This window comes from Neospora caninum, chromosome IV (assembly GCF_000208865.1).
Source record: "Neospora caninum Liverpool complete genome, chromosome IV".
In the NCBI taxonomy this organism is placed as follows: Eukaryota; Apicomplexa; class Conoidasida; order Eucoccidiorida; family Sarcocystidae; genus Neospora; species Neospora caninum.
In genome coordinates, this window is record NC_018389.1 from 104,026 (window position 1) to 128,701 (window position 24,676).

General features: G+C 54.1%; 3 protein-coding genes across 3 annotated transcripts; 2 read left to right on the top strand and 1 right to left on the bottom strand.

The window, feature by feature from the left end:
- Nucleotides 1–202: 202 nt before the first annotated feature.
- NCLIV_009620 (putative ankyrin repeat-containing protein) lies at nt 203–6,729 on the bottom strand (the record flags this gene model as incomplete). Its single annotated transcript, XM_003880477.1, has 7 exons — nt 203–268; nt 834–1,583; nt 2,866–2,998; nt 3,458–3,655; nt 4,409–4,875; nt 5,470–5,772; nt 6,568–6,729. 7 exons carry the CDS (start codon nt 6,727–6,729, stop codon nt 203–205), a joined length of 2,079 nt encoding a protein of 692 aa, XP_003880526.1.
- A 1,579-nt stretch (nt 6,730–8,308) lies between these two features.
- Nucleotides 8,309–16,649, top strand: NCLIV_009630 (putative cyclophilin; the record flags this gene model as incomplete). The annotated part of the gene is made up of 13 exons (XM_003880478.1): nt 8,309–8,774; nt 9,567–9,719; nt 10,104–10,220; nt 10,623–10,812; nt 11,184–11,442; nt 11,827–11,961; nt 12,266–12,469; nt 12,711–12,788; nt 13,245–13,354; nt 14,106–14,206; nt 14,850–15,077; nt 15,459–15,670; nt 16,581–16,649. The coding sequence occupies 13 exons, from the start codon at nt 8,309–8,311 to the stop codon at nt 16,647–16,649; spliced, it is 2,322 nt and encodes a 773-aa protein (XP_003880527.1).
- A 3,100-nt stretch (nt 16,650–19,749) lies between these two features.
- Nucleotides 19,750–24,676, top strand: NCLIV_009640 (putative choline kinase; the record flags this gene model as incomplete). The annotated part of the gene is made up of 9 exons (XM_003880479.1): nt 19,750–20,310; nt 20,834–20,923; nt 21,173–21,586; nt 22,134–22,274; nt 22,850–22,964; nt 23,321–23,496; nt 23,678–23,733; nt 24,218–24,274; nt 24,610–24,676. The coding sequence occupies 9 exons, from the start codon at nt 19,750–19,752 to the stop codon at nt 24,674–24,676; spliced, it is 1,677 nt and encodes a 558-aa protein (XP_003880528.1).

Consider the following 24,676-nt stretch of genomic DNA (forward strand, 5'->3'; position numbering starts at 1 on the left):
CATCCACATCGCGGGCGGTAGCTGCCTGAACGCAGTCCGGACTAACTGCCTGCGTAGATTCACAGACAGACGCAGACCTGTGCAGCTTCAGATTTTTGCACGCACGCTTCAGAAGAGGACCGGGTGGAGGGGAGCAGCGTTCTTTCGTGTTTTCTGCCACCAATCGTTGACGCTTGATTCTGCGTGGAGGAACGCCGCAAAGTTAACGGGGACGAGCCCCGTAGAGACCCTCGAGAGGCGGGAAGCGCCGATGGCAAGCGTCGATCACCTGAATCACCAAAAAGGGAGAAAAATATGAAACGCCATATCTACATATATATAGGTATGTATATAAACATATAAATATATATATATATATATATGTATTTATAAGTGTGTAAAACTGCGCATGCTACGGCTTCGCTCACCGCTGCACCAGTGTGATGACAAGCCCAGACCGACGCCAGGGTGCACTACACATCAAACGCGCTCGCTCAGCCGCGGAGTTACGTTTGATTCTGAAGGTTACTTTGTGACGTTATAGAAAGCAACGAGGAACAAAGCAAGAGAGGCTTTATGTAAGCATGGAAGGGAACGACTATAATTCCCAGGTCCTTTAGTTATATATGTATATATGTATACGTATATATATATATATATATACGTATATATATATATATATATATATGTATACTTATATATACGTATACGTATATAATGGATACGTATATAGATGTGTAGAGATAGATATGTATTTTTACGTGACGCGGCGTCGGTAGACGCAGGGGGAGAGGTATGTGTGTGCATGCATCCAAGGAATGCATGCAGATGAGAGAACCTCGTTGGTTTCGTACTTCGATCGGGTTGACGAATGGCCAAACGAGCGGTCCGTTGAATTCCGCGGCAAGGAGCTCGAGAAAGTCTCCGGTCTCTTCCTCTTCCTCCAGAGTCTCACTGGCTTCGTGTTTCGCGTCATCCCCCGCGATTTTCCGGTCTTCTCGCGCGACGGCCGCGCCGAGCCACGACAGGAGCGCCACATTTCGCAAGTCACGCTCTCTTACATCGTCCGACTTGCCTGTGAGACGCGCGACGTCCGGTGGCAAAACGAAACTCCCGTCGTCTTCTTGAGGGCCGCCGCAGCGTTCTCGCCAAGAGGGCCGAGCAGACGGACGTTCCGTCTCCTCGTCAGAAGAAGGAATGAGTGACCGTGTCCAACCGAAATCAGCGGCATCGCCGCCCGTGGATTTGCCTGTTCCACGTCGAGCGGCCGACGCGTATCTTGCGACGCCTCTCCCCACCGTCTCTCGGCCACTGTTTCCCTCGCGCGCACCTGCTTCCCGTTTTTCTCCTGCTTCGCCTGCTGCAGTTTCTGCTGGCGCGTCACGGTTTGCCTGCGCGGCTGTTTCCAGTCGCCGGGCGTCTCGCGCGCTGCCTTGGCGTGAGTTGCGCAGCTTTCCTTCGCGCGTCGTTCCGCCGTTTGGGTCTCCGGCGGGGCGAAGAGGGCGACTTGCCTGCTGCTCGAGCAGCCGCTGCCTCGCTGCGTTCGCGAGGATGTCCTCAGCTCTCAGACCGTCCTCGTTCACCAAGGAAGGATCTCCGCCGTGCTGGAGCAACAACAGAAAGAGACGCAGATCTTCACGCGCCGCCGCAACGTGCAACGGCCGCGTTCGGCCCGCAGGTTTGTGCCGCGGGGGGGGACACCAGGAAGAAGCCTCGCAGGCCGTGGCGTGAGACGACGCAGAAAGAGAGCACGAAAAGGAACAAGAGAGTGACGGAGAGAAAGGAGAGGAAGGCGACGAATAACAAGAAGGAAGAGACGACGTGCCTTCGGGTGTATCTGGGGCGTTGTTTCTTCTTGAAGACGATTCGTTGACCAGCGAGGCAGCAGAGGAAGACGAACGAGAAGAAGTCTCCGGAGGGGAGAGAAAGGAGAAAAACTCTCGAGGAAAAGAGACATTCGGGTCTGCGCCTCGAGCAAGAAGGAGCGCCGCCGCCTCGACGTTCCCACAAAGGCACGCCTGGACCACAATCGAGACACAGTCGCAGGCCGGGGGACATAAAGGGGACAGGACTCGCCGGCGACACCACGACTGATCTGCCCGGAAAGAACGCCCGCAGGAATCTCTCACGGCATCTGTGACGCCCACGCCAGGGAAATCGGGTTTGCGACTACGCCTGCCGATCAGGTGCATCCACCTACCAGGCGCTGATCTATCTGCAACTATGAATCTAAATAGGTATATGCATAATATATATATATATATATATACATATATATATATATATAATGTGTATAATATAAATATATATAATATAAATATATGTGATATAAATATATGTGATATATAAATATATATAATATATAAATATAATATAAATATACATACATAAATATATGTGATATAAATATATGTGATATATAAATATATATAATATATAAATATAATATAAATATACATACATAAATATATGTGATATATAAACATATATAATATATAAATATAATATAAATATACATACATAAATATATGTGATATAAATATATGTGATATATAAATATATATAATATATAAATATAATATAAATATACATACATAAATATATGTGATATATAAACATATATAATATATAAATATAATATAAATATACATACATAAATATATGTGATATAAATATATGTGATATATAAATATATATAATATATAAATATAATATAAATATACATACATAAATATATGTGATATATAAATATATATAATATATAAATATAATATAAATATACATACATAAATATATGTGATATATATATATATATATGTGTCCAGGGAGACAGCGTAGGCGCTGTTGCGAATTTTATTTGCATGCAGCCGGGCAAGAGAGGGTGACCTGGAGAAGAAGAAACGAGAGCTCGGCCGTGGCCTGAATCCTCGCGAGGTGCTGTACTAGAGGCAGGCGCGTTCGCAAGTCGTCGACGTCTAGGCGAGACGCGTCCAGTCCTAGAGCCGGAAGCGCCGCGAGCCTGCAACAAGAAGAAAAAGAACCGAACGGTACCCCAGATGCCAGAAAAAAAAACAAGAGTCCTCTAAGATTAGCATTTCCTTTCTCTTTCTATATATATGTAGAGAGAGACAGAGACGAATACACGAATACACAGAGATGCAGAATTATGCATATATAAATATATATATATATATATATAAATATCTATATATACATATATACCTATGCATATGGATGAATAGACGCAAATGCACGGAAATGCACACCTATCTGTTCGCAGCTGCGTGTCTGCAGAAAGGGATTTTGTTTGTCCTTCTGACTTATATTTGAAAGCGCGGATGGCGTCCCAACGTCCACCAAAGTCCACCTGGCGTCTCTGTGTTTGCGTGCGTTCCGAACGTTTCATCTCTTCCGCAACCCCCTGCAGCTCTGCCGTTTCCCTGCTCATTTCCGGTGAAGCGGGGCGAACGGTTCCTACGGTCGGATGTGCCTGGCGTAGAACGCGCGGAGCGCCTCGATACTCCGCTCGCCCGCAAAGGCCGCCGATTCGCGCCGAAAGAGAAAGGCGACGACCGAGTCGGCAACCGCGACGCGTGCAAGCTGAAGAAACCGCGCAGCGCCCGAGGGAGACAACAGGGCCTTCGTGACGGCGAGGAGGAGATCGGGAAGGTGGCGGCTGCATGCGCGAAACGCCGGGAGATTCGCGAAAAAAAGCAGAGGACGGGAATGGCAAGCAATGGGGAAGTCAAGAGACAACCACGCGGCAAAAGAAGCGAGAGGCTGACCCTTTCCCGGCTTCGTAGCAACACCAAAAAGAGGCGACGAGACGAACTAAGAGAAGAGCGTTCGTTTGCAGACGAAACCTTTTTCTTCGATCCTCTCTTGCCTCGTTCTAGATCTCTCGCTCTGCTGCGCTTTGTCCGTGTGTGGAGCTTTTCTCGGCGTCAGTTTCTCAAGTTGGATACACCCCGAGAGCAAACAACGCGAGAACGTTCCAATCCTTTTCACACGCCTCGCCATGCTTGCTAAAACGTTTCTCGCTTTCGCCTCCCTCGGCTCCTCTGCTTCACCGGTCCGTTCTCCATTTCTTCTCCCCCTTTCTCTCCCGTCTCTCGTCTCTTCTCCCCCTTCTCGCCTCTCTCTCGTCTCTTCTCCCCCTTTTCTCTCCCGTCTCTCTTCTCTTCTCCCCCTTTCTCTCCCGTCTCTCTTCTCTTCTCCCCCTTTCTCTCCCGTCTCTCTTCTCTTCTCCCCCTTTCTCTCCCGTCTCTCTTCTCCCCCTTTCTCTCCCGTCTCTCGTCTCTGCTCCCCTCTGTTCTGCGCTTTCTTCCTCCCCCCCCCCCCTTCGCCCCCACTCTTGTCCCCTCTCTCTTCTTTGCGGCTCGTTCTGTTTTTTCGGTGTCTCTCTCCTTTTTGTCCCGTGCTCGCCTACGTGGGTTCGAGCACGAGGAGGCGCCCGCCGACGCACAGCACAGCGCCGGCAGAGGCGAGGACCGCATCGACCTCCTCGGCGCCTTCGGCCTCTTCGCCAAAGTCGGAGGAATTTCGCACGAGGAGGTCGTCCAGTCCGGCGATGAGGAGCGCAAACGCCGTCTTTAAGAGCGGCAAGTCGTCGCCCAGAGACGCGCAATCTTGCAGCAGAAACCGGCATTTATTCGCCTTCTCCAGCGCTTCGGTGCGCGACAAGCCTGCCGCGGAGGAAGCCGCAGAGGAACAAAGAGAAGGACAGCGAAACGAAGACGAAGGGGGAGAAGAAGAAGACGAGGGAGACGAAGGCGAAGAGGGAGAAGACGATGAGGCAGGAGACGAGGCAGAACGTGAGAGAGAGAGGGCTCGGTCGGACACGTCGATGCCAACATAGGCGCGAAAGAGCGGCGAGAGGGGAGACAGGAACGAGATCTGGGATGGGAAGAGCAGACGCAAGGCCGCGAAGCAGAAAGACACGTGAGACACGGAGACGGAAAAGACAAACAAAAACAGGAAACAGGTGACTCCGAGGCGAGCGAGAAACAGCAGAACGAGAAGCCAGACCCGACGGAAAGGGAACCAAAAAGCCGAGACAGCGAGACAGGCTGACACATAACGGCACAAGTGCGGCAGTTGGTCAAGACGGAATGGATCAACAATCTGAACACCCGCCAGGAACAGAACAGGGAAAGGCGAGGGAACGCGGCTACAAGCCGAAACGGAAGTGAATGTGTAGAAACGTCTCGGAAGAAAGACCTCGAGAGAATTCAGCCTCGTCATCTGTTGCTCCTGAGCGCGTCGTTCGCTCTTCGCCACGATTTTCCCACATCACGTCTTGCACCCTATTCCTTCCTCTGTCTGTTTCGTTCTCTCTCAATCTCTATTTCCCTCTTTCTTACTCCCTCTCTCTCTTACTTTCTTGCTCTCGTACTTTCTTTCCTTCTCTCTCGCCGCCTCTTCCCTGTTCTCTCCCCTTCTCTCTTTCCATCTCTGTCTCCCCCCCCTTTCTCTCGCTTTGCGACGCACCTGGTTGCCGCGGCCGCCGCACATGAGTTCCACGAGGGAAGCCGTGCGAGCGCGTCTGGGGACGAATGGCCCGCCTGCAGCGAGCGCGTGTGGCTGCTTCGCGTCTCCAAAGACGGAAAGCGAGACGAGAGCCTCAAGGAGGTTCTGCGACTCGGCCGAGCTCGCGGGCGCGCCGGGCGTTCTCAGCAGCAACTCCTCGACGAGTTGCCGCACGCGCCGCGAAGAAATGAAGTACTGAGACTCTGCCGTCTCCTCGAAAACTGCGTTCCAGTAAAGCCGCGTCTTCGAAGGTGTAGGTACACCCTGAGAATCAAACTGAAACACTCGGGAAAAGGGCGTTTGTGTCTCTCTCGCGTGGATGAACCCGCGTTCTCAGGTAGCAGAAGCGCTCCAGCGAGGCACACAGAAACGCGACGGCCACGCAGGCGCATGCGACAAGCCCCGACTTCCCCAATGCACATGTACATATATGAATAGATACGGAGACATATATGGAGACATATATATATATATATATATACATATGGATATATATATATACATATGGATATATATATATATATATATATATATATATATATACATATGGATATATATATATATATATATATGCATACATACATGTGGATACGTAAATGGCTGTATGCTCGAGCACATGTATATATAGGGATATATAGGGATAAATATAGAGCGAAGTGCCTAGTTATACATGTTATGTAGATGCATATGGCTGTATATAGCGCCACGCGTGTGCAGTGCGGCACACGGTGTCTGCATCCAGAGGGAGAGCGCAGGGGCGCTACGGGAGCGAGAGGAAGCCACAGAGGGGTACGCGCCTATCCGAGTGCACAGCGTCGAACGTACGGTGCAATTCACCAGGTTTTGAGAAACTCTCCAGACGTGACTCTACACAAACAGAGAGAGAAAGTGGTGCCTTTTCATTCGCGTGTACCACGTGCGGCGCGTCACGCTGATGTGCATGCGTGACCTGTCGCGTCGAGGCAGGCTCCTCAGTGTTCAAGCGAAGATGACCGCGCAAGTTGCTTTATGCCTTTCTCACGTGCCCGTGCAAGCGCGCCGTGACAGGTCGGTCGTTACCTCGCCACACACGGTTTTCCTCCGTTTTCGTCTCGCTGCATCTCCGTTCTCTCCTTCTGGAGTGTTTCCGCGTCTGTGGCGATCCCGTTCTCGCGGCAAGGCTGCGCGATCCTTTTTGCGCGGCGTGTCCTCCGGCAGCGGGGAGGGGCCTCCCAGCCTCATCTTCTCGCTTCAGGGGCATGTCGCTCCGGAGAGGAAAGACAGGCGAGAGGAAGCAACGGAGAAGCGAAAGAGAAAGGGAGACGGGGCAACAGGCGGGGCGGGAAACGAGCGCGTGTGCCTTTCCAAGCGATGCTTTCTTCTGGGCATTCACGTCCCTCAAGAGACAGCTTGTCGCCTTTCCCTTCTCGTCGCTTTCCTCGAATGCGCGATCACCCTCGGAGCAAACGAGGTGGGCGAGGCGTCAGACAGCGACAAAGACAGACGAAGAACCTTGGGGAAGAAGAGAAAGAGGAAACGGAAGTGGAAGAATGAAGAAAGACAAGAAGGAAGACCGAGAGGAAGAGAAAGAAGGGGAAAAGAAAAAACAGGAAAAGAAAGAACGGGAAGAATGAAGAAAGAATAGATGGAAGAAAAGCAGGAAGAGGAGAAGGAAGAGGCAGACGACGAGAAAGGAGAAGGGACAGGAGCACGGCAAGGACACAGTCGCACACAAGCTGAGACAGATTGACTGTAACCTTCACCTCAGTAGAAGAGGAAGAGATTTCGCCGGAGAGAGAAGAGCGGCAAGATGAGAGGGAAAGTGTGTACACACAGGAAAACGTTTTCACGCGATGCACACTCTCGCATTTTCTCGCTAGTTAGAGTTGTCCGGCGGAGGTTGCATGCAGGCGGGAGAAACAGCGAAGCGCAACTAAGCGACCTGGAAAGGGAACAGGCAAAGATTCGGAGACTGTGTCTAGGAGAAAGACAATTGATGCCTTGGTAAGACGGGGAATTTCGCAAAAAGCGTCGTCTAGAAGCCGCCCGCAAATATCTGCATGCGCTCGCTGCCAGTTGGTCGCGAGGCCAAGAGCATGCAGAGTGACTTGGGTTCAGGAGGGCAGGACAGGAAACCGTCTGCATGATCTACGAGTTGTGTTTTCTCTCCACAAAGGTTTGTAGCTTTGCTTCGTGTTTGTCTCTTACTATCCCTTCGCTCTTCTCTTTTCTCTCTCTTTCGTGATTTGGGAGGCTGCCGAAAATTTGGGAGCGCCTCCGGTGGCCCGCGCGAAGGAGAACGATTCCGCGGGGTTTTTGCTTTGTCTTCTTTCCCGTGTCGCTTCCTCTTTTCCCTTTGCTTCCCGTCCCTCCCCGTTGTGTCCTACACAAGGCCTGCGCATTTGCTGTCTCCCTGCTCTCGTTCTCCTGGTGATTCTCTCTCTGCATGTACTGTCCTATCTTGCCCGTGTGGAGTCAGTGTAGGGACACTCGCTCTTTCATTCCGATTCCCTCTTCTTCCTTCTCATGTCTTTCCCCTGTCTCTCCAAGCAGTAAATCTTTCGCTCGCTGTCGTCGAAAACGCGAGACGAAGACGCAGTTGCGATCAACGCGCGCCCGGCCGAGTCTTTTCTCCGTTTCCTTGCTCCTGCATGCAGCGCACGCGCCCGTCTGTGCAGAGAAGAGGAAAGCGTTTGTAAACGGGAAAGGGAGGAAGGGCAGAGAGAGGCGCGCGAACACGAAAGGAAAACGGAGCAGAGAGGCGGGTTCGAGACAAGCAGCAAACAGAAAAAACGTACGCACTCTGTCTCTCTTTGTCATCATGCCAACCTCCGACAGCCAACGCGAAAGGGCCAGCGGCCGAGATCGGGACAGGAGACATGGACAGGAAGCAGACAGAAGGCGCTCGGGAGACACTGAACGATACAGTGGAGAAGAGAGAGCTGAAGAAGAGAGAGCTGGAGAAGAGAGAGATGGAGACCGAGTCTCACGGGGGCATCATCGGGCCAGGAAGCCTTCCATCTCGGGTGACTCCGACGGTGAAAAGAAAAAACTGACGCGCCAGAGAAGACATGCAGACACCTCCGGCTCGGATGAGGAAGACGGCTGTAGGCATGGCGAGAATAAGAGAGGAGGGAAAGAGACTGACGACGAGGACAAGAGACGAAACGACGGGGCAGGAAAAAAGAGAGAGGAAGAAGCGAAACCGGTACGCGCTGGAGGAGGAGAAGGCGCGCCTTCTTCCGCGCACCCCGAAGATGACGAGAGTAGCGATGACGACAGCTTCGGTGAGCGTTTTTTCTCTCTTCGCTTTCTTCTTGCCTTTTTCTTCTCGCTTCCTGTGTGGCTTTTTCTCCGGCTGCGCTTCGCCGTTGCGCCCGACCTCGTACCTCGGCTGCGGGTTTTGCGTTCTCGCCTTCATCCAGGCGTCTCGTTCTCGCTCTTCGACGGCTGTGGTGCGGTCGTCCCTCTCGGATTCTCTGTCCGACGCTTCACAGTCGTGGCGTTTCTCGCGCCCCACGCACATTTTCTTTCGACACGCGTCTCTCCCGTCTTCTGTGCGCTTCTCGTTTCTGCTGCCTGCGGTGTGTTTTTCTCGCCTTCCCCTCTGTCTCCACGTTTCCTCTCTCACCTGTCTTCTCTGTCTTTGCCTTCTGATGCGCGTCGGCCACCCCTCGCCCGGCCGCCTCTCTGCGGTTCGCCGTTTCGTTTTCTTCAGAAAACACGAGCGATGCTCCTGTCCCCGGCATGTTTCCGTCTGCGTGCGTTTCCCTTCTCGTTCCGCATTCCCTGCTTCCGCTCGTCCTCGCGTCCTCTCGGTTCCGCGCGTCGTTAGTGAAGTAACCGTTTTGCCAAGGCGAAGATTAGTAGACGCCTTGAGAGGGGAAACAGCCACAGAGCGATTGAAATACAGCTCTGACTCCTAAGGGAACAGCGGGGCATTTCTCTCCAGTCCTCGTCTTTCTGTTCCTCTCTGTCAGTCCCTTTCCGTTGCTTCCCTTCCCTTTCTCGTATTCTTCCTTCGCTTGTCCTTTTCTTGTCTTTATTGGGTTTCCTATTTCCTTTTTTCCGGATTTCAGGTCCAGCGCCAGCAGCCAAAGGCCCCGCAGGAGGCGCGCACGGCCTCGTTAAGCGTCGCCGCCTCGTCCCTCACGAGGAACTTTACCTGAAAAACCTTCCCCACGGAGAAAGATATTTCAGATCTTTCATGCACAGAGACGAAGTTTCGCACGGTACAGAAGACGCTGCCGGCCGCTGCGTTCTCTACTCATGCGTGGTTCTCTCTTCCTCGCTCCCTTATTATCTCCTTGACTATCTCTCTGTAGTTCTCTCCCTTATTCTCTCTCTTCGTCCCTCCCGTCGTCGGTTTATTATTCTCTCCCTTACTCTCTCTCTAACTCTCTTATTCTTACTGTCTCTCTTATTCTCGCTCTTATTCTTTCTCTTCGTCCCTCGTTGCTTCTCTCTCGTCATCGTCCCCTTAGTTTCTCTCTTATTCTCTATCTCGCCATTTGTCTGTTCTGTCTTGTTCGCTCCTTATCTCTCTTGTTGTCTCTCGTTCTCTCTCGCTGTCTTCACGTTCGTCTTTTGTGTCTCCCCTTATGCGCTTGCTTCAGTTGTGGTCAGTCCCCTCCATCGCTTCATCATCACCGGAAGCATCGACGGGCATGTCAAGTTCTGGATTCGCGAGGGCGAAGACATCGAGTTCGTAAAACATTTTCGAGCACACGTTGGTGAGGCGCTCCCCCCATTTTCTGTATTCTCCTTTTTCCCTCTCCGTGCACTGTCGCCGCTCTCCTCCTCGTCTCCAGGCTCTTCGTCGTGCGCGTAGTCACAGCGCTTCACGTGATGTGCCTTCTCTCCCTCCTCGTCCACACTGTGTTTGTCGTCTCTCTCGTTTCACCATTTACGTCTCTCCCCTCCCTTTTCACCCTTTTTACTCCGCTTCCCTCTCTTTTCACCTTCTCCGTCTCTGTTTCGCGTGCGCGCCCGACTCTCGCTCCGGTCGCTTCGGCTGAGGCGGAGCGGCCGCCCACCGCGCCTTCCTGTCTCGTGTGTCTTTCTTGCGTCTCGTCCCGTCGCCTCTTGGTCCCTGCGCTCCTGCATCTTGCCGGCTTGGCTCTGCGGTTTGGCAGGCGCGCTGCACTGTCTCTGCGTCTCCGCGGCCGACGGCGGCGCCGTCGTCGGCTCCGTGGGCAGCGACCAGACCTTCCGTCTCTTCGAGGTGGTTACCTTCGACATGCTCTGTCTCCTCAAGCTCGCCTTCATGCCGTTAGCCTGCGAATTCGTCCACGGGAAAGAGGAGCCTTCTCCCGTCGTTGCAATGTAGGCGCGACCGTTCTGCTTCCGCAAAAAGACGAAAGACATATCCTCTATAGGTGGATGTATAGATGCCGACATGCATATACATTGGTATATACAGGCATATGCTTGCATACATAACCACTCTGCCCATCGATCCGCCTATACCTATCTATATATATACATATATATATATATATATGGACGTGGAGGTACCAGCTGTACATGTGTGTTTGCGTGGTGTTTCTCCTGCCGGCATCTGCGTTTGACTCCGTGACGCACTGCGCTTCACGCCGCTTTGTGTGTGTTGGGCATGCGTACACGCGTGTCTTCTGTCGGTTTGAGGATCGCTCCGTCATGGCCGCAACTGTTTGTTGTTCCGTGGCTGTCTTTAGATCGGCGAAAGAGACGCCGGAGATCTTCCTGTATAAGCCGACACTAGGCACAGAGTCGGTGGCGAGTTTCTCTCTCCACATGGCCCCCGTTCACCTTCTCCGATTCAACCCAGTGCTGGATGTTTGCGTGTCGTCGGACAAGGACGGCGGCCTCGAAGTCTGGTGTACAGACAGCTGCCAACGCGCGACGAGGGAGAACCGCCAGGGGAAGATTCGCTACTTCCTCAAGAGTGAAACAGATCAGTTTGAACTCGCCAAGGTACGACCGCAAGGGTCGCTCGCGCGAAGAGCGAGGCGAAGGGTGCTCCTGAAGAAAAACGAAATTCAAACCCACTCCCTGAGTGTATCAGCGCGTTTCGGCGAAGAGCCGAACTGGCCGATCTTGTTTGTTTTTCCTTCGCGTCCTCTCCGTTTCTGTACGTTGCACCGGTGGCCTCTCGCTCGAATCTCCGAACCGACTACGAACGTCTCCGCTCTTTCCTCTCTGTGTCTTCTGCACGTCTCGCTCGCTCTCCCCCCTTGGTCGTCCACCAAGTCACCCCGTCGTCGTTTGAGCGACCATGCGTCCGTTTTCGTTCCCGTTTCGCGTCCCCTGGAATCTCGATTTCCCCCTCTCTCCTCTTCTGTGTTTCCGTCTCGGCAGCTCAGAACCTACGCGTTAGCCCTCGCGGTGACCCCCGACGGCCATCTCCTGGCCGTCTTGTCTGCTGACTCGACCCTGCGCATCTTCCGCTTCGCCACCGGAAAGATTTCGAAAGTTTACCTGGAAACAATTGACGTAGGCGTTTCGCTTTTCCACACGTTTATCGCCACAAACCGCATGTGCTTCGCTCCTCACAGAAATCGTCTGCGTGCGATTTTGTGAACGCCGTGGCGTCGGCCTGCTCCGAGTAACACTCAGAGAGGAGCGCGGCGCTCGCAGTGTATGTACACCGGGTCGGGCTGAGCCCAGACTCTCGCACCAGCACGGCGCTTTCGTTCGCGTTTCAGGCTTGGGGGCTCTCTGCTTTCGCGTGCGTTCCACCCAGAGGCGCCCCGAGGCCAGCCTGCAGCGAGCGTCTCCGCTTCTCGCTTTTTCGCAGATGTACCAAACCGCGCAAAATGACCCACAGAGACGAGCTCTGCACGTCGACGCACTCGACTTTGAGCATCGCCTGGCTGCTGAGAAGGAACTGTCCAAGTCTCGCGCGCGAGAGTGGCAAACGATGGGCTTCGACGAAAGCTCCAACTTCCTCGTTTACCCGTGCATGCTCGGCATCAAGGTTGTCAATATCAAAGACAACAAAGTAAGGCGCAGTGCCTCAGCGGCCGCTTCGCAATGCCGAGAAACTTTAGGGGCGTTTCGTGGCGGAGGCGCGTACGAAGGCAGGGAGAGAAAGGGTGAATTTCGCGCGATCGAAGAACCGGACGCGTTGCGCCTCATGTCCCAGGCCGTGCACCTCATGAGAAACGCTCTTGCGTCCACGATTGCTTGCATGCATGCACACTTGGAAATACTTTCATGCGCGCGTATGTATGCCACTGCAGCTGTGTCGCTTGATCGGGAAGCCCGAACACAGTCTGCGGTTCCTTGCCATCGGCGTCTACCAGGCGAAGGCACAAAAGGTGAGAAAAACTCTCACGGTCCTGAGAATCACATGGTCTCCAATCTCGTATGTGAGGACACAGTGCATATATATATATATATATATATATACATCCATAACGCGACAGATCGCGCAGACAGAACGTATGCATGTCCATTATGCGTGTGGATGTAAAGCAGTGGCAGAGTCCCAGGAGATAAAAACTCGAAACACATAGCACACTCACTGCAACCATTTTTATATATTTTAATCTGTATATACATTTGCAGCAATATAGCCTGCACTGATGAAAGCCAGAGAGATGGCCACGGCAGCGAGGGCGGTTGCTTTCCCTGGTCTCGTGGGAGCACCTTGGCGCGAACAGAGTGTGGTAGCAAGATCGCGGCGGTGGCGGCCTGTGGACAGGCGTGTCGGCATTTGCATGCATAGAGCGTTGAAGTGTGGGAAATGTGGTTCTCTTTCATTTGGAATTTAGCGGAAGCCCACGACGACGGTGATTCTGGGGAAGAACGCGAAAGGACAGGACGCCAAGGACGAGAACCGCATGGACTCCGTCATCGTCGCCTCGGCCTTCAAAAAGAACAGGTACACCATTCACGCCGCCGCAGGAAAACAACCATTTATGCGTGCTATATTTATATATTTGTCCATATATGTATCATTGGAATGCTTACGTGCAGGTTGGAGACGAAGATTGTAACCTCTCCAACTAGATGTATGCATGCATGTGCACGGTTATGTGTATCCGTATGGCTGCATATGGGTGACTCGTCCGTTGAGGTTATCTGTCTCCGATTTTAGAACGCCTAAGCGGTGTAGCTGTATGTCTCGTCCGTCTAGTGTTCGGCTACAAAGCCAAAAGACATGCGGGGGCGTGCATGTGTTCCCGTGCGAGAGGGCAGCCGTATTCCCGCGCGTCTTCGAGGCTTTGTTGCTTCCTTTGAGCTCTTTTTTCTATTCCTTTAATACTCGCCTCCTTTGCGCGTCTTGCGTTACCCCGTTGGATTACCCCGTTCGAGTGTGTCTCTCTTCCCATTCAAGCAGTCCCGCCACGGTACCTGCTGGTCCGCGTGCATGTCTTTTTCTCCCTTCTGCTGCCCTTTTGCCTCCTCAGCGGCGAACCTCACCAGCTGGTCCCGCCTTTTTCCGTCCTGGCTGGCGTCTATCCTACGTGTCGTTTTCGTCCTCTCGCGCGTGTTCTCTCGTTTTCAGTGTCGCTGTGTGTGTTGCCTCCGCCGCGCGTTCTGTTTCCTTCTCTCTGGCTTTTGTATTTCGCGTGCCTTCGTTTTTCATTTGCTGCCTCCATTGCTGTCGCGTCTTTCGGGGGCTTATGCAGAGTCTACTTCTTCACGGCAGACACGCAGAAGGAAGGCATCGTCGACTTGAGAGACGTTTTCAATGAAAAGCCTTCGAAGGAAGAGCAGGAAGCTTTGGCGCGTAAGTCCGGCCTTTTCCTCTTCTGTCCGAATCGCTCGCGAGCGAGGCGCGACGACCCTGAAGACGTCCGCGCCTTCGGCCTCGCTTTGCCTGGCGTTTTCTTCCCTTCCAGGCCTGCCGACCTGCGACAAACCTTCCTTTCCCTGTCAGCCGCATCGGCTCACGAGAGCAAGCAACCGTATCATCTTTCCCATCACAGGAACCTATCCATCTATATATATATATATATATATGTAAATGTATATGTATATATATATATATGTATATATATATATATATAAATATATGTATATGTATATGTGTACGTGTATGTACATGTATTTGTATTTAATATATATAGGCACGGGCACAGATCGCTATGCTCAATCAAGACCGAAGCTATGATGCAGTCCCATGCCGCAAGAGGCAGTCAGCTGTGGATGTAGGAATTCCCCCAGCTGCCCACCGCTCTCGAAGAAGCCGGGCCCGTGTGTACCCTCAACCATATATATATATATATATATATATATATATATATATATATAATATAGAGCGGTGCGTACTTGTCGAGATGCTGGTGGGTTTGGGTTCTGAGGTTTTGACTGTTGCCTCAGCCGCGAGGCGTGTGCGTGAGGTTTCTTGCATGCTTTGCGTTTTTGCTTAGCGAGTGCGTCGTCGGCCATTGCGCCGTCGCTACGGTCGGGTCGGACGGCAACCATTTTCACGACGATGGGCGACATCTTCATTCGGCTCTTCCCTCAAGAGTGTCCCAAGACAGTCGAGAACTTTTGCACGCATGCGCGAAACGGGTACTACGACCACTGCATCTTTCATCGTGTCATCAAAGGCTTCATGATTCAGACCGGCGATCCCAACGGAGACGGTACAGGAGGTAAGGCAATTTGTTCATTGGCGCTCCTGGGGAAGCTTCCCCCTCAGCGTTGCGTTTTGACATGCGCCACATTTGCCAGGCGTAGAGCTGGCGACCGCGTCGTAATCGCTTTGAAGCGACTTCGTTGTGTCCATGTTTTCTCTCCACGGAAATCTGAACGCGAGCGCCGCTTCCCCGGTCGGTCTCTCTCGCCCCCCGCGCCGAGGCGGCAAGACACGGGTGTTTTGTGGTGGGTTCAGGGTCATGCCGTCTCAAGGGGGGGGATTTGAATGGAGTCTTGGACTTCGTGGCAGAATCGCGTTTTTCCGCGAATCGCTGGCGTACGCCTCGCTCGAGTCGGGTGTCCAGACGGCGTTCAGGTGTCTCGGTTTTTGCCTTTAGGCGAGTCCATCTGGGGCGGCGACTTCGAGGACGAATTCCACCGCTCTCTGAAGCACGACCGACCCTTCACAGTCTCGATGGCGAACGCAGGCCCCAACACGAACGGCTCTCAGTTTTTCATTACGACGGTGCCGTGCAGCTGGCTAGACAACAAACACACGGTTTTCGGCCGCGTCGTTCAGGGCATGGATGTGGTAACCAAAATCGAGAATGTAAGCGGAGAGGAAACCGGGAGGGGGACAGAGCCAAAAGAGGAACGCGAAACGGTTTCTCAGCCGGAGGGGTTCGCGGCTGCAGCTTCTCCTGCGCACGCATGCATTCGAAAACAAAGGGTGAACGGGATGTGCATCGCGCAGGTCGCGTACTCCGGGCGTGTCTGTCTCGTGATAGCCGTTCCACATCACACACTAGATGTGCGTGGGAGTCGCGCACTGTGGAGGCGCACTTTCCGGTCTGTGTAGAGCCTCGCGGGTCAGAAGAACTCGTAGCGGGGGATGCAGAGGCGCGGCGGAGTCCGAGCAGCTGTATAGCGAAAGGTGGAGAGTCGGTGCGCGTTTCCACGCGCTCTTCGTGTAGCACAACGTGCAAACAACGCCGACACTGGAGACAGGCAGCCTGTCAACATGCACGTGTAGCTGCCGGGCGCGAAACGGCGAGAAGTTCCAAAGCGCGAGAGGGAACGCACGGTCAGCTGTTTCTTGGAGGGACGAGAGTTCGGCCCGCACCGCACGGGTGGATGCGGCGGTGATCAGCGAAGGAGAAACTTGCGCTGGAAGGGCCCTACCTATACTGACGAAGATCATAGTACATGGCCAAATCATACACCATCCACTGGCTGCGAGTGTGGCAGATATCTTGGCGACACTGACAGACAGGAAAACGGAGCGGGTAGCCAAAAGCGGTTTGGCGGGTTTTTTCAGCATACCTCTGTTCCCGGATCTAACCCCGCGCATCAGTGCGTGAACGTGGCGCCGCCCCGTTGGTGAGACATTCACGCCCGCGTCTGGTGTTCGACAGACACCCTCGAGGCGAAGGAACGGCAAAGCTGCGAGTTCGATTTCCAGTCGTCTGAGAAAGGCCCTAATTCTGGGCGACGGTTCTGTCTTTTTGTGTTTTTTGCAGGTGGCGACCAATATTGAGGATAAGCCGAAGCAAGACGTGAAACTTTTGACCATCAAAGTGACGTCGTAACCTCGCGCTTGAAGTTTCCCAGGAGTCGGCAGAGTCGGCACAGGCAGAACGTGGGAAGGAACCCCGCTGTCGAGTCTTCGTGAAGACGCGTGTGGGATGGCGCTGCGTTGCCATGGGTAAATCATCTGTTATACTGTGAAAACCGTGCTTTGACTGAAACGCGTCATTTTCCTGTCGGCAGCTGTTAGCCTTTTTCGAACGAGGCAGGAAGACGGTCCTGCTTGGAAACGCGCACTCGTCCGGTCACTGCTTCACCAAATCTAGCCAGAGACGGCCCGGGAAGACACGTAAACGTGTACGGCCAAACGCCTTTAGGCAAAAACAGGAGTTGCCTGACGAATTGTAAATGGTAGGGCGACGATTCCCCGCACAGAGCTGAGAGCGCTGGCAACCGCTCTACTACTAATCGGAGTTCCGTAGACGCGCGAACATTCGTTTCCGGACCACGACAGACCGGCGGAACACACGGAAGGAGCACAACACTGGAACTCAACATTCGCCATATTCACAGCCCTATCTTCTCCCGGCACATGGAAAACTCGCCGGTCGTTTTGTCCTGGCCGGAAAAAGCATTGATGCCGCGTTCGTCAATGCACAAATAGATGGGCCTCTAACTTCGGTGCACTAGGGGCTTTCACGTATTGTGGCTCTAGAGCGCGTATCACCGATCGACGGCTACCTTCCGTGGTCCTGTGTGCCAAGGGAAGGTTAATGCGTACGCGAAAGAAAGCGAGTAGACAGACCACCACCAGAGTTCTAAGCGAACGAAGTTCGCCAGCAGAAAGTGAACCGCAGGTTTTTGGGGTAAAACGGAAAAAAAAAGGCAAGCGGATGAATTTGTGCACAGCGTACGCCACGATCCCCCTTACATCTTTGGAGCATTCTTGCTACGCTGGTGTCTCGATTTCAGTGACGCTAGAAGATCTTCGACAGATCGTGGTGGGGTAAGAAAGATGCGAACTGACGCTGGCATGTTGCGGGGAGAGTTCGGCGGCAGGGAACAGTTGTGTCTCACAACCCTTCTTTCCTGGGGTTGTGCGCCGTGAACGTCCACAGACTGCTGCGCTTGTTTGCCGCGCGTGGCCAGCGACGATTGTCCACTCTCCTAGGAGTTCTATTCACCTCGGTATTTGATTTTGCTGCTGCCGGTCGTCCTGTTACAGTCAATCGTTGCAGGTTGGGGTTTCAAGTCCTCCGCTGCTGGAGACTGACGTACACCACCCGTGCGGAGTCGGCGGCTTAACACTTCTCAGACGCAGAGCCATCAACATCAAGAGTACAGGCATCTTTTATTACGACACGGGATCTAATTCTCCGTGCCTTTGCATCGAAGCTTCCACTCGATACGAATTCCGGCCCAGGTTACCCGTGGGTTACTAGCAAGTCTAGAGCTAGCTTGCCCGGTTTTTCAGTATGCCGTTCGTAAGTGCGTTCATGCCGATGGCATGCAGCCGACCGGGCGTTACACAACACACGTCGCACAAACTGAGCGTTTGCTTTTTCCTAATCTCCCAGGGTGTGTGTTTCCAGTAGCGTAAGGTTCCCCAGATTCCTTGGATTGGCTGCAACGGTTACTCCCTCGACTGCGCACGCGAGAAAATTCGACGTAGTGCACTCGTCCCTTGAGGCGCCGCAAGCATTCGCGCCTTGACGGTGCCCCTGAGTGTGTCCTGCATCTGTTTCTGGCGGGGAAACAGCTAAAAATAAAACTGGCCAAGCGACAAAGAGGCTGCGCACCACCAAGTGCTCCGGTGTCTCCCCATCACTTGTGCTACAAGGTTCCTCGCCCCGCACACACAGCCCGGCGGCCCGCATGTGGCGTCGAACTTCCGCGCATTCCGTGCCCGACGTGTCGAGTTTCCCACGCGCGCGCAAAAGCCCCGGCACGCTTTTCGTCGATTGCTCCGGAATGGGACACCCAACGCTTTTGTGGGAAACGCTACGCGTCGCAGTGGCTGTTTATGCGCCGCCTCGAGTTTCTACGCTCCTGTCTCGACGGCTCTCGCCACTATGAAGGCCCTCAGGGCGCGATCCTGTCTCAGATGAGCACTCCCAGTACGATGGACGAGGTAAGCCGCTTGTGGAATAGCACTACCTATAATAATCAAGATCATACTACATACCCAATTAATAACCCATACACTGACTACATTTCGAGTCATAAGTTGTTGACGAATCCACATCCGTGTATTTAAAGCTCGAATCTCTGATAAATCGAATAAACAGAGACATTGTAGTACCTAAAGGATATTGAATATGACTCCAGTTATGGGACACAGACAGCGAAGCTCTCTTCTAGCATATTATGCACTGTTAAAAGTAATACCATCCAAAACCGGTTGTTTGCTACAAAGATAATCAGAGTAATCTGGGATCCTTCTCGGCATAACGTTAAATTCACGTTCTTGTTGCTCACACGTGGAAATTCGCCGAGGGCGACAGCCGCATCGAAGGTGTTCCTGTTGGGTTCAGGCACACTAGGTCACTTGCCGCAGGGGGGGGGGGGGGGAACGGAGCGTGCGCGAAGTGACCAGGGGTATGCGTTAAACCCCCAGCATTCGGATTTGTTCCCGTCTCTGTGCGCGGCGTTGATTTAATGATCGAGGAAAGAGAGTGTACAGTTTGTTGCGCGGCAGCTCTTGGGTTTTCGAAGTCGTTTTTTTTCACATTGTTCATTGCCCTCGATCCCGCGTCCCGCCGTCGCGAGAAACGTTTAGATTGCTGTCTGGGGGACCGGTTTCGTAGCCCGACGTCACTGACCTGTTTTCAGTGTTTTCTCGGGTATACTGGTCGCGTAGATATGGAAGGATCTTTTCGCTCCTCGGTTGGGAGGAGCGGCTGTACTGTTTCTGGCTGCCAGGGGCACGGTTCTATCGAGGTCTTGCGTCCCAAGCCTCCGCCGGCGTCGTTTTCAAACGGCGGAAAGAAGCTTACGATGCGGGTCTTCGTGTCGCTTTTAGGCTTCCTCTGCCTCCATTCATGGCTGACGCCACCGTTTCTGTCAGGCGCTTGCCTCGTGTTTCTTGTCGCGAGTGGCGCCTCGGCAGAGCCCTCGAACAGTTCCGGTGTACATACAGCCGCCGGTCCGAGGGCCGCGTCGATGCGCTTGCGTCGCAGTGGAACGTTTTTCCCGCAAGGCCGCCGGCTCTCTGAAGCGTCTCAACCGCAAATAGATAGAGTGGAAGATGGCCTCTCTTCAGGCAAGGAGGACGGGCTGCGCCACCGGAGTGACGAACAGCTGATGGCTGATGTCGCCAGAGTGCGGTCTTTCATTGGATGCTGCGTCAAGGGCTGGGAGAAACTCCCGGCAGACGCAATAGACGTTACGGTTCTCTCCGGGGGGTTGAGCAATCGGCTTTTCGCAGTTGAAGCTGTCCCGCCCGTGCCGTCGGGTAACGGGAACGACCCGGATGCAGACGAAAGACAACCCCGGCAACACAGGCACTGCCCGTGCGACAGTCGGAAAGAGCAATCTTCGACCGCCCCAGACTCCAGGTCGCCTTACCCGGCGTGGGACGCCACTACCCCCCCGCAACGAGTGCTCGTTCGCCTCTACGGTCATGGCCAAGAACACTCTTTTTTTGACGCATCTGAAGAACGCCGGGTGTTCAAAATTCTGGGCGAGCTGGGCATCGCACCGAAATGCCTGGCTGAGTTCCCAGTGAGGAGGCGGCACGGACAAATGGACACGGCGGGGGGGAAGATGAGCACTTGAACTGGCGGGCCAAACCGATCTGTTATCCGGAGGCGACAGGCATCGAAGCTGTCGAAGAACGGCTGCTCTCGATTTCTGTTATTACGCGTTTTAGCCGGGAGCGACCACGGTTCCTCAGATGCTCGGGTGATCCGTGCCGGACATACTTCGCGGTGGAGACCGCAGGTTTCCATGTGCGATGCGTTTGTCTCCCGGACGCAACGCAGTCGCCGCTGATGCGTGACGGGACCGTAGCGAGTCCGTCCGTTGTTAGTGTAACGGGATATTGTCTGTGTGCAAATGATCCGCGAGCCAGAGCTGCATGCCTCGGATCGAACAAACAGAGGAAAGGGTGCGTTCCGTCCCTTTGGATCAGTGTGCAGCGGCACAAAAACTAAGCGAACCTTCGTCTTCCCGCTGCGTTGCCCGCCCGGCTCTCGACAGGGTGAATTCTGAGCTGAGGCGTTCCGTGGTGCGTTCCTGTGTACAGGGTGGTAGGGTCGAGACTTGGATCACGGGCGAAGCCCTGAAACGGACGGATTTGCAGAACGAAGCGGTGCAGTCCCGGATCGCTACCATTGTGAGACGTCGTTCTCAGCGTGGACACGCTCCCTAGCGACTTCGTTCACATCGTCGTGCAATGCGCGAGGGGCGCGAAGGGCGCGAGGTGGTGGAGTGTTGCGATCGGATGCGTAGAGCGCGCAGTCGCATGGTCTTGGCGTTTGAGGAACCACTCAGGTTGGAGCGTCGGTACCCAGTTTTGCGTCGCTCGTTCCTGGCGTCTCGCAGACGCGACCTCACCCTCACCCTGTCCTGCGTTGTTTCTCAGCTCGGAAACTTCCACCAAATTGGCCTTCCGCGATCGTCGGAAAGTGCTTCCGCGGCCGACCCTGCTTGGTGTCGATGGGTTCAGCAATTGCCAAAGGTGTTCTCGGAGCGCATCGACAGCGAGGAATGCCAAGCTGAGCATGCCCGGCCCCGTTGCGACTTCGCGTTCTGCCGCCTCGATGCCTGGGGCGCAACTGCAAGGGAAGGGCCGGCAATGAGGCTCTTAACCAGATCTCAGATTCCCGCTTTAAAGGTAGCCCTCTCTCGAGAGGCGTCGCCTGACGCCCACGAGGCCGGTGTCGTTACACCTGTGGTCGCCGGGCCTTTGTCGCTGTTGTCGGACGCGGAGAAACGCCGGCTGGACGAAGTCGGCCTGGTCCAGTATTACCAGGAAGAAGCGAAGAAACTCGAGCAGGTACGCGACGCAAAGATGTGGGGCGTAGAGTGAGGAATCGTGACGAACTGCATCTTTACCCCTTCCGGTTCGTGGTTCGCCGTGTGGCACATTGTCGCCGGTCTTCGTGGACCGCTCTTTTAGTAACTTGGAGCTACGAAACAATCTTGCATGCGGCGCCACGACACAGCGGTATCGGTGGTCCTGTCTCGCTCTCGTTGCCGTGCGCCTCCAAGGTAATACACCTCGAAGAACCAGAACGCGCTGGCAGGAGCATGTGGCCCATGACTGGGCCCCGTTTTACTGTCTGCAGGCCACGTGTGTTAACTGAGAGAAAGTTTTAATGGCTCGGAGGGCAGTTTGCTGACACGACGCGCAACCCTACCGGTCTTTTCTGGGATCCTGCCTCGTGGCGAGTTGCCGCGCGTTCTTCTCGCGGCTGTCCGAGGCTCGGGCCGTGAACTTCGTGGTGCCTGAATATTCCGTGCCACCCCCTCGCAGGACTTCGTCTTCTCCTCGGCGTTTTTCCGCACTCTCGGCGACTGTGTGGTGGCTGCGTTTCGCTCAGGTGGTGCTCGCGCGCGTGGCGCACGAACTGGAACCGCAGCGATTAAAGGCCGTGTACGGCTCTGCGGATGCATGGCAGCTGCTCTCAGGTGCGTCTGTTGTGTTTTCACACAACGACGTGCAAGAGAACAATGTGATACAGGTGAGCGTGGCGCCTTTGCGAAGGCCTGGCTCGTTATAGTAACAGAGCCGGAAAACACGTGTGCGAGTCGGCGACCCGCGTTAATCAGTGTAGAACGTGTAGACCGTGTTCAATTGGTTCCATTTCCACAGCCGTGCTCATCGTAACTATGCTCTGCTAAAACGATAAAAGTTGGATTCGGCAAACAAAGACATTCAAGATCTAAACCAGTAGTCCAACTCGTGAAGGGCGGCGAGCGTCTTTTCGTGCACACGGGTATCGAGACTTTTGCGCAAAGGGAACACTCGGCTGTCCACGCTGGGTGGTTCCGCGCACTTGTCGAGAGCACACGGTCCGTTTCGTGTAAACGATGGGACGGGTACGCTGAGACGCCCAGGTGGGCTCGCAGGGTAAGCGTGAGCGTTGGTGGCGTCGCTCTTGGTGTCGCCTTTTGTGGGGGTCGGGCAGAGTCACTCGAGAAGCTGCTCGAGGAGTATCGCGCGTGCACCAGAGACACGGGCGTTTTTCAGAGAGGCCGGGGTTCGCTCAGTGCTCTCTGCATGTGGACATGATGACGCATGTGTGGCCTGATGCAGTATGAAGACGGCAGGCTGCAGTTGATCGATTTCGAGTACTCCGGCAGGAATTTCCGAAGCTATGACATGGGCAACTTGTTTCGCGAGATGACGATAGACTATGCGGACGTCGAAGGTAAGCACGAAGCGGACTGCCCCAAGTCGTTGCGGGGTTTCTGAGTGTCTACGGGTTACGGTTTCGGCCACATGTGTCGGGTCTCTGCCATCGCCGGTCTCGATCCTCTCTCTAGCGGAGTCTTTTTGTGAGGCCGGCGTGCTCGGGGAAAAGAGCGGGGGGGGGGGGGGGGGGGAACCAAGAAGAGGCAGATAGTGGAGGTATGAAAGGCGGAGGCTGTTCGGGGCGTGTCGCCATCTGCCACGATGGCGACACGCCCCGCGCTCGGCAGTGACACCATATTACAACACGGTGAGACTTGCTGTAACGCGCGACGCACAAGGATATACGCCAAGTCGGGTGTATGTACGGTGCAGGTTACCCCTTTTTCGTCGTCGACATGAGCGACTATCCGTCACTGCCGACGCGACAGCGTTTCATCAGAGCCTACTTGGAAAACCTGCTGAGCGTCTACGGTCCAGTGTCGGGTGCTTCGAAAGCCGTTCCACATGGAACGGTTTCAAAGACTGTCGTGGACAACTTTGAAGTTATGGTAAGTCCTCGAATGCGGAGTAGTTGCTCGTCGCGGCTGTGTCGGCAGCAGCTGCGCAGGGGGGGGCGGGGGGGGGAGAGGTTGCGCTCAGGATGCGGAGTGTGGACGCTCCACCGGGTCTTAAACCTTTTCTCAATTCCGCAGAACTGCGCGGTCTGTGCCTCCTTGGCTCTGTGAACAGGTTGAGCTCACCGGCCTGGTCTCCGATCTTCTCTGGGCCTTTTGGTCTCTTACTCAGTGAGTTCCTGAAGGCGCGCTGCCACGCAGGGTTCAGAGCTCCTGCACACGAGTGATAACAGTAATCCATATATTACGCCTAGAACATAATTGATGTGTAATAACCTCCGGCGGACACCGAAAGGCGAGTGGGACTGCCGAGCGTGTACGGCCCCTTGGTAGCTGCCGTATACGCTCGGTGTGTCGAGATCGACGGTTTGCTCAGGCTTCGACTGTGGTTCGTCCGGTTCGTTTGGCAAGATTCCATTATTGTCTTTTTCGCGAGTGCAGCAAACCGACTGAGGGCGTTTCGCGACCTCTCAAGCTCTGAGAAAATGGAGCTTCAGAGGTCGGAGTGCGAGGTGTGCTGAGTGGCGAGTGGCGTGAAGCCACGGCTGTATGATGGGGAGGAACCTTTCATCGCCGTTCCCGAGTTTTTTTGGCAACGGACGCGTCACCAACGCAACGCATTGTCTTGGAATCTAAATGCCCTCCGTGTGCGCAGGATGCCGGAAGTCGAACCGTTGGACGAGTTTTCCCACGTGCAGTACGCATTGGCTCGGTACGCGTTTCCACGCCACGCGATGTTTCGAGAGTTTGCAGTTATTTTCGCGTTTTTACCGTCACAGTCTGAACCCACACCGCCCCCGTAGGCGTGCAGAGATTTGGTGAGGGCGCACGTTCCATGGATTCGGGAAACTGTGTCCGTTCCGGATCGCTGGGTGGTCAGCATGCAGGGGTGGAGTCACCCGTTGTCACCCTCAGCTGAGAGGTTTCGTTCGCGCGGCGCACTCGGCGACAAACGTACCTCAGTAGTGCAGACCTAGCGTGGGCCGCGACTCGTCGCTGCATCCAGCACTGCGGTGTGTGTTCCTGTTATTTTGTCCCAAATGTCAGGTTGACGATGTATGAGCACAAGAAAAACGAACTCGTTCGGCGCGGTCTCTTCCCGGCTCGAGGTTGA